At 45.1% G+C, this 17,166-nt stretch overlaps 2 protein-coding genes across 2 annotated transcripts; both read left to right on the top strand.

Annotated features, from left to right (window-relative positions):
* Positions 1–919: 919 nt before the first annotated feature.
* On the top strand, positions 920–5,985 carry LOC309483020 (trace amine-associated receptor 13c-like; the record flags this gene model as incomplete). Its single annotated transcript, XM_082148657.1, has 2 exons — positions 920–1,075; positions 5,143–5,985. 2 exons carry the CDS (start codon positions 920–922, stop codon positions 5,983–5,985), a joined length of 999 nt encoding a protein of 332 aa, XP_082004783.1.
* On the top strand, positions 2,446–4,818 carry LOC309482987 (uncharacterized protein). Its single transcript, XM_082148608.1, has 2 exons — positions 2,446–2,479; positions 2,526–4,818. The coding sequence occupies exon 2, from the start codon at positions 2,669–2,671 to the stop codon at positions 4,052–4,054; it is 1,386 nt and encodes a 461-aa protein (XP_082004734.1). The 5' UTR covers positions 2,446–2,479; positions 2,526–2,668; the 3' UTR covers positions 4,055–4,818.
* Positions 5,986–17,166: the final 11,181 nt, after the last annotated feature.

The raw sequence follows: 17,166 nt of genomic DNA, 5'->3' as shown, positions 1-17,166 counted from the left end.
ACCAACCGGTGCCTCAGACACCTCCTAGGAATATACTGGCCCAACATCATCTCTAACGCCAACCTGTGGGAACTCACCAAACAAGACCCAATAGAAATGCAAATCCGTAGGAGAAAATGGAAGTGGATAGGGCACACACTCAGGAGAAAGAAATCAATCACTAAACAGGCGCTGACGTGGAACCCACAGGGCAGGAGGAAGAGTGGCAGACCGAGAACCACCTGGAGAAGAACCACAGAACAGGAGATGAAGAAAGAAGGGCTGACGTGGCAACATCTGGAGCGGAGGGCCCAAGACTGGAGAGGATGGAACAGCTTCATCGATGGCCTATGTTCCTATGGGAATCTAAAGGCCTAAGTAAATAAGTAAGTGCTATACAAACTAACAAGACAGCAATGGAGACAAGGGAAACAGGAACTAAATACACAGGAACTGAACATAGGCACAACCAGACAAAAGAATATCAAAATAAGAGTCCATGTAACAGAGTCATAGGGAATCTTGGATGCTTCTCAATATCCAAGATATCTTTTTTTGTGTTCATCAGAAGAACAAAATTCATGCAGGTTTGGAACAACTTGAGGGTGAATAAATGATGACAAAATTTTCATTTTTGGGTGAATTATCCCTTTAAAGCCTTGTCTGTGAAACCAGAGGATTTAATTTTAATTGCAATGTTACTTTTTTTTTTATCAACATGACACAATATAAGATTGATACATAAAAATAGACTGTAGTAGTGGTATGATAATTGTAAACTCTCATGACTGTAGAATGCTTAAAATTCTTGGTCACTCCCATAAACGACACCTGTCATTGGACTTATATAAGCAAACTGGCAGTGAAATCATCTTTAGGATTTTGGATCTGCAGCCATATACCATAGGCATTGAAGTTTAAAGCAGTGAAGACTTTCTCCATGGAATATCTTGAGCATCACTGCTTTCCCTCCTGGAATACAAGCTGCTCTCTGGACTTTCATTTGAATTATGTCAATGTCTTGTTTTTCTTGTACATATCTACAATCTCTGTGCTGACGGTGTGTGGAAACCTACTTGTCATCATCTCTATAACAGTTCTCTTACGAGAGGTCTCTCGTACTGCGTAAGATATCTTACGCTAGGGGAAAATCCTTTTCCGCGAGATATTGAAGCCAAAAATTATCCTTAATTTTGTAATAATGCAAAACGCGTTGCAGCAGCAATGCAGACATAGGCGAGACAGCTCGCGCGCCTATTGGCTGCTCTGCGGCAACTGCAGCAGCCTATCGAGCGAGGCCTGGCGTGACGTCAGACCCAATCAGGGCACTTCGCGCCCGCTGCGTCACGTCCCGCCGAAATGGGCGTGGTCTAGGCCTATAAATATCGCTCGCAGGCAGCTATTATCAGATTTTTCATCCTTCAAGCGAAGCACACGCATCGCTGGAGCTGGATAAGAAGCCGCGCCGTCTGAAAGAGAGCACCTTCAGCGGGACGAGTCACTGAAGTCGCTGGCCGCGCCGCCTTCCTTGCCTTCCTGCTGCGCTTTCCGGCATTATATCCTTTCTCTGCTACTGTGTTTATGTATGTGTGTGTGCTCGCCGCCGCGACACACACTCCCATTGCACTAAAAGAGCTGGGCGTCTTTTTCAAGACGCCCCTTTTTCCTGATCACGCAGCTCTCGCTCTGCCTATGGTGACTCTGAGGACTCAACTGGCATCCTTCTCCGAGACTGCTCCTCCGATACTTCCTGGTACCGAAAAAAGATGGGGGTCTCAGACCCATACTAGATCTAAGGCAACTGAACAAAGTGCTTGTGAAGCGACAGTTCAGGATGCTCACGACCAGGCAAATCCTTGTGCAGATTCGCCAAGGAGATTGGTTTGTGTCAATAGATCTGAAAGACGCGTATTTTCGAATACAGATAGCGTCACGTCACAGGCGATATTTGAGATTCGCCTTCGAGGGCCAGGCATATCAGTACACAGTCCTGCCGTTCGGTTTGTCCCTAGCACCCCGTACATTTACGAAGTGCATGGATGCGGCGCTCGCACCCCTCAGAATGAGAGGCATGCGAGTGCTGAACTATTTGGACGATTGGCTGATTCTAGCGCAATCTCGCGCAGTGCTCATAGAACACACGACCATTTTACTCGATCACCTCGAGGATTTGGGTCTGAGTGTCAATTGGGCGAAGAGCTCCCTGTCACCCAGTCAGAAAATATCTTTCCTGGGCACAGAACTGGACTCACTATCCATGATAGCGCGACTATCACAACAGCGCGCGGTAGACATTCGACGCACAGCGAACTCTTTTCGCTGCGGCGCGTCTGTCCCGCTCAAGAGATTTCAGAAGATGCTAGGTCACATGGCCTCAGCATCGTCAGTGCTCCAGCTGGGTCTGCTCCGCATGCGCCCGCTGCAGTTTTGGCTGAAAGCGCGAGTCCCACGCGAAGCGTGGGCACCCGGTTTACTTCGCCTCAGGGTCAATCAGAAGTGCGTTACAGCTCTGAAACCCTGGAAAGCGAACGACTGGTACCAATCAGGTGTAAGCCTGGGGACTTCCTCGAGGGTGAAAGTGGTGTCCACGGACGCGTCCACCTCGGGATGGGGAGCGCTGCTCGAGGGCAGACCGTTCTTCGGCCAGTGGTCAGAACGGGAGAAGCTCCTGCACATAAACTGCCTCGAAATGCTGGCAGTAGACAACGCGCTGACGCGTTTTTGTCCCCAAATAAAAGGTCACCACGTCTTGGTCCGTTCGGACAACATGTCTGTGGTGTCCTACATAAATCGCCAGGGCGGCATCAGATCCGAGAAACTGTACAGGCTGGCAGAACGCCTCCTGGTATGGGCTCAGTGCAACCTGCGCTCGCTCAGAGCAGCGCACGTGCCAGGGATCTTGAATATAGGACCGGACAGACTGTCCAGGAACAATGTTCCGGCAGGCGAGTGGTCTCTACACCCACAGACAGTCCATCTGCTGTGGAAGAAATTTGGCAGAGCGGAAGTGGACCTGTTTGCGTCTCAAGAAAACGCTCACTGTCAAGAATTTTTCTCCAAGAGCAGGAGCGCGCTGGCCCATGTGTGGCCCCGCCGCCCGCTCTATGCTTTTCCCCCCGTCTCTCTCCTGCCTCAGGTGATGGAACGGATCAGGGAAGAAGGATGCTCAGTACTGCTGGTAGCACCGTTCTGGAAAAAACCAACCTTGGTTCCCAGTCGTGATGCAGTTAGCAAGTACTGCCCCGTGGCCAGTACCAATGGGGAGAGATCTCCTCTCACAGGCCCGCGGCTCGATCTGGCATCCTCACCCGGAACTATGGTCCCTTCATGTCTGGGCCATCAACGGGTACATGTTGGACTCCCTAAAGGAGTATTAAACACGATCACGCAGGCTAGAGCTCCGTCTACAAGACGACTCTATTCTTCGAAATGGTCGGTGTTTTCGGGCTGGTGCACAGCCCGTGGTGTGTCACCCACAAACTGTGGTGTGACGGAGGTGCTTTCCTTCCTACAAGAGCTGTTGGATGGGGGCAGGGCCCCCTCCACGCTCAAAGTTTATGTGGCGGCTATAGCAGCGTTCTCAGAAACAATGCTTGGTCAGTCAATAGGAAGGAATGATTTAGTCATCCGCTTCCTTAGAGGAGCTAAGAGACTGAATCCTCCCAGACCTCCCTCAGTCCCCGTATGGGACCTTTCTACGGTTCTGGAAGCCATGAAAGGTGCGCCATTTGAGCCTTTACAGTCAATCGATTTGAAACACCTGTCTTTCAAGACGGTGTTTTTGCTGGCTCTCGCTTCAGTGAAGCGCATAGGGGATCTGCACGCGCTCTCTGTGAGCGCGGCGTGCATGGAGTTTGGGCCCAATGACTCAAAAGTTATACTCAAACCTAAGCACGGTTATGTTCCAAAATCCCTCAACACACCGTTTAGGGCGCAGGTTATCTCCCTGTCAGCCCTACCGGTCCCTGATGAGGAAAGAGACGCGAGCCTCCTTTTGCCCAGTCAGGGCATTACGAGCTTATGTGTCTCGCTCGTCTGTTTTCAGACAGACGGAGCAGCTTTTTGTTTCGTTTAGCGGACGTTCTAAGGGACTAGCCGCGTCGAAACAGAGCCTATCCAGATGGATAGTTGATGCTATAGCGCTGGCATACGCCTCCAAGGGCATGCAGTGCCCATTGGGTGTCAGAGCGCACTCCACGAGAGGCATGGCCTCTTCGTGGGCCTGGTCAAGTGGGATTGCCTTGCAAGATATTTGTATGGCGGCAGGCTGGGCCTCCCCGTCTACATTTATAAGGTTTTATAACCTAGAGGTTCCCACCCTGCAGGCCAGGCTGCTGTCGGTCTAAATTTACCAGTATTATCTGACCTGATGCGATCAGCTCAGAATGCTGCGTCTGCTGAGCACAGCTCAATGTTCGACAGTATAAAGCTGGGCAAACTGTGTAAGACCCACATTTTCCCCATCAGTTCAGGCCGTACCCCGCCCTGTCTGTATGATGAAATTCGCGTCCCATCGACGTTACTATATGTGGAAAAGTGAGGCTGCACCCCTCCCTCTTCCCGGACTCCCTGTGAGTTCCCTGAGTGATTGTGCACTATATGTACCCCGGGTTTTCGCCCTTGGGTCTTTGGTGTCAGATCTCAGCATGCACGGCGTTTTACATTGGGTCCCCTAGCGTAAGATATCTTACGCAGTACGAGAGACCTCTCGTAAGAGAACGTACTCGGTTACTAACGTAACCTCGGTTCTCTCTAGAAGAGGGAACGAGTACTGCGTATCTTGCCGTGCATGCACACGCTCTGGTTGCTTCGATGATGAAAAACCAGATAATAGCTGCCTGCGAGCGATATTTATAGGCCTAGACCACGCCCATTTCAGCGGGACGTGACGCAGCGGGCGCGAAGTGCCCTGATTGGGTCTGACGTCACGCCAGGCCTCGCTCGATAGGCTGCTGCAGTTGCCGCAGAGCAGCCAATAGGCGCGCGAGCTGTCTCGCCTATGTCTGCATTGCTGCTGCAACGCGTTTTGCATTATTACAAAATTAAGGATAATTTTTGGCTTCAATATCTCGCGGAAAAGGATTTTCCCCTAGCGTAAGATATCTTACGCAGTACTCGTTCCCTCTTCTAGAGAGAACCGAGGTTACGTTAGTAACCGAGTACGTTTTCAAGCAGCTTCACATACCGACCAACCTCCTCATCCTCTCACTGGCCGTATCTGACTTCTTGGTGGGAATTTGTGTGATGCCGGTTGAAAGCGTCAGGAGAATTAACTCATGTTTTTATATGGGAAAGTCGCACTGTCGTATCTTTCATATAATTATGTCCACTCTTGTGTCTGTGTCCCTCATGAACATCATTCTTGTGGCTATTGATCGTTATTTTGCTGTGTGTGATCCTCTCCTGTATATGTCCAAAATGACAATGAGAAAAACACTGATCTGCATAAGTTTAGGATGGGCTGCATCCATCTTTTATAATCTTGTATCAGTGAATTATGGAAACTTAAACCTGACAGGGACAACTGTGATCTGTTTTAGAGAATGTGCAGTGGCTGTCAGCAACGCCTGGGGTTCAGCCGACTTGATAGTGAGCTTCATTACTCCGTGTATAGTGATGTTTATCCTGTATGTAAGAATTCTGACAGCAGCCTTGAAACAAGCAAAATCCATCTCCAAATTTACAAAGAAAAGAGTCTCTCAGAAAAATCTAAAATCCTCCAGGAAATCAGAGGTGAAGGCAACAAAAACATTGAGCACAATTGTCTTTGTGTATTTCATTTGCTGGGTTCCCTGGTATATCGGTATGCTTAATATCAAACAATTTCAAAAGTCATCTGTGAGCGTCTCTGCTGTAGTGTGTTTATTTTACACTAATTCATGCATTAATCCATTTATATATGCAATATCTTACCCCTGGTTCAAAAGGTCAGTGAAGCTTATTGTTAGCTTAAAAATACTGCAGACGGCAACTAACCAGTTTAACTTGTTTCATGAAGACTGTTAATGTAAAAATACATGTATTTGTTACAAAAATATGTTTGCATTGGTGATCAAAAAATTATCTTCAATCTTTATATATCCTTTATTCTCTTTGTTTAGAATGACAATTCGCAAAAATAGAAGACATTATAATTAGCACATCAGCACATCATATAATTAGCACCAGAGCACATCAGCTGACCACAGGTGTTCCCCAGGGTTCAGTTCTTGGTCCCCTCCTCTTCTCCATCTACACCACATCACTGGGACACATCATACAGGCACACGGTTTTTCCTACCACTGCTATGCTGATGACACGCAGCTCTTCCTCTCCTTTCAACCAGATGATCCCACAGTAGCTGCACGGGTCTCAAGCTGTCTGGCGGACATCTCCACATGGATGAAGGAACATCACCTGCAGCTCAACCTGGCAAAGACTGAGCTTCTCGTCCTCCCTGCCAATCCATCTCTACAGCACGACTTCACCATCCAGCTAGAGTCATCATTAATCACCCCATCAAGATCGGTCAGAAATCTTGGAGTAACGTTTGATGACCAGCTGACCTTCACAGATCACATTTCAAAGACAGCTCGATCATGCAGGTTTGCACTGCACAACATCAGGAAGATCAGGCCTTTCCTAACTGAGCATGCAACACAACTTATCGTCCAGGCCCTGGTCATCTCTAGGCTTGACTACTGCAATGCTCTTCTGGCTGGACTTCCAGCATGTGCAACCAAACCCCTACAGATGATCCAGAATGCTGCAGCTCGTCTTGTCTTCAACGAGCCCAAGAGGGCCCACGTCACTCCTCTGTTCATCTCTCTGCACTGGCTACCTCTCGCTGCTCGCATCAAGTTCAAGGCACTGACGCTTGCTTACAGAACTATCACAGGCTCAGCTCCCTCCTACTTTCACTCACTCCTACGAGTCTACATCCCTACCAGACACCTACGATCGGTCAACGAGCGACGTCTCGTGGTTCCATCACAGAAAGCCACAAAATCACTTTCCAGAACATTCTCATTCACAGTTCCATGCTGGTGGAATGCTCTCCCCACCCTCATCCGGAATGCAGAATCCCTGACAACATTCAAAAGACAGCTGAAAACCAATCTCTTCCGTGAGCACTTAACCTTATAGAGAAAAAAAAAAAAAATTCCTTTCCCTTTGAAACATCACTTATCAGGCTTATGCTACTCTGAATGATACCTGACCTTCGTATTTTGAGCACTTCTTGCGTTGTTGTTGCTTTTGCCTCTTTATGATGACTCGCTGAAATTAGTCCTAATTTGTAAGTCGCTTTGGATAAAGGCTTCTTCTTCTTCTTCTTCTTCTTTCCAATTTTACGGCGGTTGGCATCCAGCTTTTTGGTGCATTACCGCCCCCCTCTGCTCCGGAATATGGATCAGATAATAGATTTTATAATACAACTTTGTCCATTCTCTTTCCTACACTTACATAACACTCATTCCCCTCAAATAAACACTCACACACAAAACACACTTTAATTATCAATTAAATCCTATTGAAAAGTCCCGCCTCCCTTAAAAATAACATCAATATTCTACTCTGAGTCCCATTTACTGCGCTTAATAACCCTTTTAATGTAATCTCCTGCACCCCAATCTGCCTCAACTTATTCTTCATTACCTGCCTCTGCATTTCATATCTCTTACAACTCATAATTATATGCTCCACTGACTCCTCTTCTCGACAACCCTCACACAACCCTGTCTGGTGCTTCCCTATCAACTTTAGTGTTTTATTCAGTGAACAGTGTCCCAACCTCAACCTCGTCATCACAGCCTCTTCTTTCCTATTCCCACTTCCCACCCTATCCCCTTTAACATTTCTCTGAATTTGGTATAAATGCCTCCCTTTCTCCTCTCTATCCCACTTCTCTTGCCATCTTTTATTTATTTTCTCCCAAATTATGCTTTTAACCTCTGCTTTACTAACATTAACCTGTACTTCTACATTCTCTTTTGTTAGCGCCCTTTTAGCCAGCCTATCTGCCATCTCATTACCTGTAATGCCAACATGTGCTGGCACCCACATAAATTTAACCTGACATCCCATATGACTTAACCTTGTGTTTAATTGAAGTACTTCATACAGGATATCTTGCCGAGCTTTTGAATGGAATGACCTTAAACTTGCCAAGACTGATAAAGAATCAGAACATATTAAAACCTTTTCCTGTCTTACCTTTTCCACCCATTGTAAAGCAATTAAAATTGCCATCATCTCTACTGTATATACCCCTAAATTATTAGATGTTTTTTTACAAATTTCTACTTCTTTCCCTGGAATTGCCACCCCAAACCCTGTTTCTTCTGTCTCTGGTTTTTTAGCACCATCTGTATAAATCTGCATAAATTCACTTTAGTTCCCACTTACTCTATTGTTAAATATTCTTTTCAGATTAACTTCTTCCTTTTCTTTCCTTTTCTCCTCATGCACATACCAGTCTACCTCAGGCCATGTCATCTTCCAAGGGGCAATCTCTGGAAAAACTACCGTAGGACTTATTCTAAGATTAAATACTTCTAACTCTTTAGCTACATTATTTCCAATTCGACCAAAGTTTTCCTTTAGCTTTCTTCCATTTTCCCAGCAATCCTGCAATACTGCTTTTGTAGGATGCGAGTCATTATGGCCCTGCAATCCAGCCCAGTAATTCGCCATCAGTTGAATCCTTCTTAATTCCAGTGGCATTTCTCCCATTTCCACTTGTATGGCAGGTACTGAAGAAGTTTTAAAAGCACCACAGCAAATTCTTAAAGCTTGATTCTGAATAACCTCCAACCTCATTAAAAGCGACTTAGCTGCAGACCCAACCACTATACTACCATAATCTAACACTGATCTTATCAGAGCCACATATATACTTTTAAGCGATGAACGACTGGCACCCCACTCTCTTCCTGTCAAACATCTCATCACATTAATGACTTTCTTGCACTTATCTTCCATTTTCTTTATATGTTCTGCAAATGTCAACCTTGCATCTAAAATCACTCCCAAAAACTTAATGGAATTTACCCTCTCTAACTGTCTCCCATACATCATTAGCTTAATTTCTTCCTGAATTCTTTTCCTGGTAAAAAAGACTGTCTGAGTATTTTCTATTGAAAACCTGAATCCCCATTCATAAGCCCATTCCACCACTTTATCTATTGCTTTCTGCACCTTCCTAATTGTATACTCTATATTTCTTCCTCTTTTCCACAATGCCCCGTCATCTGCAAACAATGATGTTCCAATGTCTTCTGAAACATTTACAAAGACATCATTTATCATTATAATAAATAACAAAGGACTTATCACACTTCCTTGAGGTGTCCCGTTCCCAACCTCATATTGGCTTGACTCTTCTGCCCCTATTCTTACTTGAATTTTCCTACCAAACAGAAAATCTTTTATCCAGTTAAACAAATTCCCACCTATCCCTATTTTATCCAACTTGATTAATAACCCCTCCTTCCACATCATATCATAGGCCTTTTCAATATCAAAGAATACTGCAACTACAGTCTCTTTATTTACTTGTGCCCTTCTTATTTCAGTCTCTAATCTTACTACTGAATCCATTGTGTTCCTTCCCTTCCTAAATCCACTCTGACAACTTACCAGTAATCCTCTTTTCTCTATTTCATATGAAAATCTCTCTGTTATCATCCTTTCCATTATCTTACACAAGTTAGATGTTAGAGCAATTGGTCTATAACTTATGGGTTTACTTGGATCTTTGCCAGGTTTCCTAATTGGAACCACTACTGCTTCTTTCCATGCACCTGGCAGTTTTCCCTCCTTCCATATCTTGTTAAATACCTCCAGGAACTTTAATAGTGATCTTTCCCCAAGGTGTTTTAACATTACATAACACACCTGATCCTTCCCTGGAGAAGTAGGCTTTGCTCTTTTGATCGCTCTAACCAATTCCGCCAGTGAAAAAGCCTCATCAATAATACTACCAGTCTCTTCCTTCCTATTTAACGCATGCATATTTTGATTTAAAGTTACTGACCTTCTCCTTCTCTCTTCTTCTGATAAAGTTACTGACCTTCTCCTTCTCTCTTCTTCTGATAAATTTTCTGAACTGTGTATCTTTGTAAACGCCTTTGCCATTATTTCTGCCTTTTCCAGATTAGTGACACCTATCTCCTCCTCTAATATCAACACTGGGTACTCCCACTGTCTCCTATCTCCACCCATCCTCTTTATCATTGACCATACCTTACCCACAGGTGTTGATCTTCCAATTTCATCACAAAATCTACTCCAACTCGCCCTCTTTACCTGTCGAATAGTTCTTCTCACTTCTGCCTGCGCTTTTTTATACTGAATTAGTGACTGCATGTTATGATCCCTCTTTACTTGTTTAAACGCTTTATTTCTTTTCCTCACTGCCTTTTGACACTCTTCACTCCACCAAGGCACCAATTTTCTATTACCTCTATTTTTCCCTTTAGGAATAGCTTCTTCCGCTGCCATTATGATTGCTGAAGTAACTTGGCTATTAATCTCCTCTATACTTCCAGCTATATCAATCCTAGTCATTATTTCTTCACTCATCTTCTTGAATTTATCCCAGTCAGCTTTTACAAATATCCACTTTGGGATCCTTTCTTCTACCCTTATTTCTTGTCTTCCACCTACTCTGCATATAACTGGGTAGTGATCACTACCCAGAGTATTTGTTTTCCAGACCTCCCATCTAGTATTTCCAGCCAGATTGTTAGACACTAATGTTAGGTCTAATGCAGATTCCATTCCTGTTACTAAATTTATCCTAGTTCCACTTCCATCATTCAGACTGACCAATTCTCTCTCGTCCATCAATTCTTCAATTATCTTACCATTTGCATCTGTTTGTACTCCCCCCCACAGAGGGCTATGAGCATTAAAATCTGCACACCAGACTACTTTTTGTCTATCCTGACCTTGAATACTTAATAAATGATCAATCATCATCCTTTTACATGGGTTATAATAGTTGATAACACTTATCCCCTCCCCTTTTTCCCACACCTCCACCGCTATATATTCCTGATCATCTCCCATTTCTATTAACCTATATGTCAATCCAAGCTTTATAAATGTGGCACACCCACCTCCTCCTCCATCAAACCTATCTTTCCTTAATACAGTATACCCATGTATTACAAAATCAAGATTTGGTTTCAGCCATGTTTCCTGTATACACATCACATCTGGTTTCTCTTCCAATTCATTTATGAAATGCTTAAATTCTTGACCATTAGCCATTAAGCTTCTAGCATTCCATTGTAAAAGAATTACCATTAAAATGATTAACCAACCCATGATGCCTCTTGACTTGACTGAATAGTCAGGTTCTCTCTCACGTCTTCCCATGTCAGCCCTACCAGTCCCAAATGATTAACTGCAGCTTTAACTATCAACTGGATTTTTTCATTTTTTGATTTCACTTCTGCAGTGCTATTTATCACCCCTGCTATGAATGTAACTAGATCTCTTTTTCCCACATACAATCTATCATTGGTTCTTTGATGTTGTACTTGTTCTTCCATAACCACTGGCTCTCTCATTTCATCTACCTTCTCTTTTGACACTCTTACAGCTTCAGCATAGGATATCCTTTTCTCCACTATTATCTTTTGAATATTAGTCTCCCGTCTCATAATTTCACACCCTCCATATGCCACATTGTGGGCACCTCCACAACTGCAACACTTTGGTGGAACCCCTGTACCACACTTCCCATATTCATGGTCTCCTCCACATCTAGCACACCTTCTCTGCCTATTACAATTCTTTGCTGTGTGCCCAAATCTCTGGCAGTTAAAGCACCTCATTGGCTTTGGTACAAACATCCTGACTGGATAACTCATAAAACCCAAGAATACTTTCGTTGGAATATGTTCTCCTTCAAATTCTACTGACACCGTTTCACTATCTCTCATCACTCCTTCCTTTGCTGACTTCAATCTTTGTACATTAAGTACTTTCCCTCCTTTTATATTCCTTTTTAATTCTTCCATGCTAACACTCATTGGCACCCCCGTTATCACTCCTGTGCTTCCACCTCCCATCCGAGCTCCTACCCTTCCTGTATTATCCACCTTGCATTTTCCTATCTCTTTAACTTTTAGCGCTTTTTCCATTTGCACTGCATCAGCACATCTCACCAATAAATTGCCATCATTTAGGACCTTTGCATATTCGATATCCCCTATCTTGTTTGCCAGAGTTGTTGTTAGCACTAGTGGGCTAACTTTCTTCATACTCCCCTGGTTCTTTTCATTAAATCTTATTATGACTACATACTTTTCCTCTCTTTCTCTTTGAACCATAACTTGCCCCTCTTCATCACTTCCTGTGTCATTATCTTTCTCATTTCTTACTCTTTTATTCCCTTTGATTCTTTTATCATTCATCCGTCTCCTACCTTCTTCCTTTTCTTCATCCTCTCCTTCATTATACATATTATTCCAGCCACCTACCTCTGATCCATTCACGGAGCAGTCGTGCTCAACCGCCTTTTCGAAAATCCGGCTATAGATTCTCACTGACAGTTCAACTACGCGTGAGACTCAACCGGTCTTCCTGCTGCTATGCTAACACACTAAAGGAGAACGCGGACAAATTCCAACCCGGATCCCCGTCAATCACACAGCTTCATCAAGAAGAACTGTGACGAGATAACACCTTCTTGGATAAAGGCGTCTGCTAAATGATGTTTTATTAACAAAGTTCGGGAGGAGCAGGTTCAGATAATTAACCAATTTATGCACAGCTGGAGATTAATCAGTAATCAACTCAATGACAGAGTATAAATTCACAGCAGACCTATCTCTGTTCATTGAAAGTTTGTCAGCATTTGGCTGCGCCCTATCTTGCCAAGATGTCCGAATCAAGCGCTCCCATCCGATGAAGGAATTTTCCGTCCTTTTGGAATATTTGCCAGAATCCTCGGGTGTTATATTGCGGGCATCAAGCCAAATAAACGGGTCTTTGCCACCACGGGCGAAATACCAGCGATCTTCTTCCGCATTTATTTTTATTTATTTTTTTTCTAAATCAGATCATTCAAGTAACGTTTTTCCCTGCCATGGAGAATGGTCATAGGGCCTGCAAGCACCACGCTCACGTTTCGGGCAATGCCGCCCTCTTCACGCGAAAGAACGGGCTTCTCCAACAGCTCCAGGCCGAAGCCGCAGGCCCTCAAAGAGCAGCGCCGCAGATTCAGTACCGGTCGACCAGCCTACGCTCTCTACCCCGTTGGCTGAACACCGCGAGCGCTCCGCTCCGTGGTTAAATTTCGCATCGCATTCAGTTGTTCAGTTATAACGAGGGGGACACGTTTTAAATGGTGTCGGTCCAAATTATATTCTGTCATTAACGTGCTGCTTTCTTGTGACTAAAACTCACAAGTAGGCCTACAGTAGCTCGCGGCCTCGTGCATTACGTGCTGAACGCATGCGCTCAGAATCTTTAACCTAACTTGTATCATTAACCATGTCCTGCAATTTATCTGCATAAATCGCGTAGAAACTTAGTTATAGCATAAATGTTTTTATACATGGTTACAAGCAATGTGCTTTACACCAATAGTTCAATGATCCTTAAATGAAACAAAATGAAACAAACACAAAGTGCCTAAACTAAATTCAGGCAAAGAGTTGTCTTTTCCGTAAGCTGTCTCCTTAGAAACCAGCAACAGATAAACGAACAATCGTTATCAAAAATCAGTGTACTTGACGTTGTTAATCATCGGTTCTCTGTAACTCTGGCTATTTGCTCCATTGCCGCAGCAGTGATGTTTTCTTCTGCTACCACAGGTTTTATCTTACTCCGGCTTTTTCTCCATTGCCGCAACAGTGTCTCCTCTGCTCCCGCAGGAGCTCTGTTCCCTTAGCTAATCTTGTTTACTGCCACTGCAGTGTCTCCTCTGCTCCCACAGGATTTCCGTTTCTCTCGCTAATTTTCTCCCCTGCCTCAGCAGTGATGTCTCCTCTGCTCCTGCAGGAACTGTTTCTCCGGCTAATTCTCCTCTGCTCCCACAGGTTTTCTGTATACTCCGGCTAATTCTCAACTGCCACAGCAGTGATGTTTCCTCTGCTCCCGCAGGTTTTGTTACTCCAGCTAATTCTCCACTGCCACAGCAGTGATGTTTCCTCTGCTCCCGCAGGTTTTCTGTTACTCCGGCTAATTCTCCACTGCCACAGCAGTGATGTCTCCTCTGCTCCCGCAGGTTTTGTTACTCCGGCTAATTCTCCACTGCCACAGCAGTGATGTTTCCTCTGCTCCCGCAGGTTTTGTTACTCCAGCTAATTCTCCACTGCCACAGCAGTGACGTTTCCTCTGCTCCCACAGGTTTTCTGTAATTCCGGCTATTTTCTCCACTGCCACAGCAGTGATGTTTCCTCTGCTCCCACAGGTTTTCTGTAACTCCAGCTAATTCTCCACTGTCGCAGCAGTGATGTTTCCTCTGCTCCTGCAGGAGCCCTGTTTCTTTAGCTAATCTTGTTTAATGCCACTGCAGTGATGTTTCCTCTGCTCCCACAGGTTTTCTGTTACTCTGGCTATTTTCTCGACTGCCACAGCAGTTATGTCTCCTCTGCTCCCACAGGTTTTCCGTTACTTCGGCTATTTGCTCCATTGCCGCAGCAGTGATGTTTTCTTCTGCTACCACAGGTTTTATCTTACTCCGGCTTTTTCTCCATTGCCGCAACAGTGTCTCCTCTGCTCCCGCAGGAGCTCTGTTCCCTTAGCTAATCTTGTTTACTGCCACTGCAGTGTCTCCTCTGCTCCCACAGGATTTCCGTTTCTCTCGCTAATTTTCTCCCCTGCCTCAGCAGTGATGTCTCCTCTGCTCCTGCAGGAACTGTTTCTCCGGCTAATTCTCCTCTGCTCCCACAGGTTTTCTGTATACTCCGGCTAATTCTCAACTGCCACAGCAGTGATGTTTCCTCTGCTCCCGCAGGTTTTGTTACTCCAGCTAATTCTCCACTGCCACAGCAGTGATGTTTCCTCTGCTCCCGCAGGTTTTCTGTTACTCCGGCTAATTCTCCACTGCCACAGCAGTGATGTCTCCTCTGCTCCCGCAGGTTTTGTTACTCCGGCTAATTCTCCACTGCCACAGCAGTGATGTTTCCTCTGCTCCCGCAGGTTTTGTTACTCCAGCTAATTCTCCACTGCCACAGCAGTGACGTTTCCTCTGCTCCCACAGGTTTTCTGTAATTCCGGCTATTTTCTCCACTGCCACAGCAGTGATGTTTCCTCTGCTCCCACAGGTTTTCTGTAACTCCAGCTAATTCTCCACTGTCGCAGCAGTGATGTTTCCTCTGCTCCTGCAGGAGCCCTGTTTCTTTAGCTAATCTTGTTTAATGCCACTGCAGTGATGTTTCCTCTGCTCCCACAGGTTTTCTGTTACTCTGGCTATTTTCTCGACTGCCACAGCAGTTATGTCTCCTCTGCTCCCACAGGTTTTCCGTTACTTCGGCTATTTTCTCCACTGCCACCGCACTGATGTCTCCTCTGCTCCCGCAGGAGCCCTGTTTCTTTAGCTAATCTTGTTTAATGCCACTGCATTGATGTCTCCTCTGCTCCCGCAGGAACTCTATTTCCCCAACTAATTTTCTATGCTGCTGTAACAAGGCCGTCTCCTGCTCTCGCAAGAGCTCTTTTTCTCTGGCTAATTCTCTACTGCCACAGCAGTAAGGTTTTCCTTCGCTCTCATGGGTTTTCTGTTACTGGTTATTTTCTCTCCTGCCGCAGCAGCAATGTCTCCTCTGCTCCTGCAGGAACTGTTTCTCCGGCTAATTCTCTACTGCCACAACAATGAGGTTCCTTTGCTCCCTCAGGATTTCTGTTACTCTAACTACTTTCTCCCCTGCCGCAGTAGTGATGTCTCCTATGCTCCCGCAAGCTCTGTTTCTCTGGCTAATTCTCTACTGCCACAGCAGTGAGGTTTCCTTTGCTCCCACAGGATTTGTTACTTCAGTTCATTTTCTCTACTGCTAGCAGGGATGGGTCTGCTCCAGCAGGAGAACTGGTCTCCCAGCGGACACTGCATGCATCCATTTTACTCTCTTCTCTTTCCAGCGAGCATTGGTCTCCCAGCGGACACTGCATACATTTTTCTCTCTTCTCTGTCCAGCGAGCATTGGTCTCACAGCGGACACTGCATGTATCTGTTTTCTCTTTTCTGCAAGCATCAATCTCACAGCGGAGGCAGTCCTTCCGTCCAACCTCATAGACTGCCCAAATAATTCCAAACACGAATTCTTCTCGCCACTCGGCCACCTAAACGATGCTATACACAAAATTCCGCAAGGCCGCCCTTTCATCACGCACCTCCTCGCCCTAAGTTTATGGATAACTTACTCTAATCAGTGGAATGGCTTAACCTTTTTCTACGATTACATCTCTCTCCCCCTCGATTAAGCCGTTGACAGCTCCTTCCAATAGTCGTCACGGCTTTCCCAGAGGGGAAAGTGGTCAACTAACAGAATCCTGGTCCATCGCGACAAACTAAACTATGCACTGCGTCAACAAAGGTCGTTCTTACTCACCCGCGTTAATTGCCACTCCTCAGATGCCTCATCTGGAGCTCCGCTTGATCAGTTTGTAATACAGTAACTGCCAAACGCGTTCCAGGAGCACCCATTACTCTTTGCAGAAATTCAGGACGTTGGTGCCTGAAGCATAAAAGCTCAAAAGAGCTATCTAACCAGCATTCAGTTTTCAATAAATTAGTCTACGGTAAGCCTGCCCCCCGCCATAAATAAATCTCAAACATTCCTGCTCATTAAAGGATTCAAGAACTTATCCCACTCGTCTGGATACCAGTTAATCTATTGCAATTGACATACTCACCAAATGTATTCCGACACTGTCTCGCATACCATTCCACCAACTCCGTCTGCGCACTGGAAGCACGTCTGTCTTAGCTGTCTTCGGTTTTCTCCACCGCTCCGAATTGACTATCACATCTAACGTCGACTCAAATACCCATACTTCAATCTCATATTTACAGATCGTAGATATCGAAACCATATTTTCTTCATTAAACAAGTAGTAAACTGATCGAGCAAAAAGTTCACTTCGTTTATATTTTCAATCTGCCAACCCCATCCAACTGTACCACTCTCGTTTGATTTACTGCAGTATAAACGTTCAATGTTCAAATCCCTACTCGGCCCACATCAGAA

The sequence above is a fragment of the Leuciscus leuciscus genome (assembly GCF_965113295.1).
Source record: "Leuciscus leuciscus genome assembly, chromosome: 19".
Lineage (NCBI taxonomy): Eukaryota > Metazoa > Chordata > Actinopteri > Cypriniformes > Leuciscidae > Leuciscus > Leuciscus leuciscus.
Note: the sequence above shows the minus strand (reverse complement) of the source record. Positions and strands in the feature narration are given on the sequence as shown.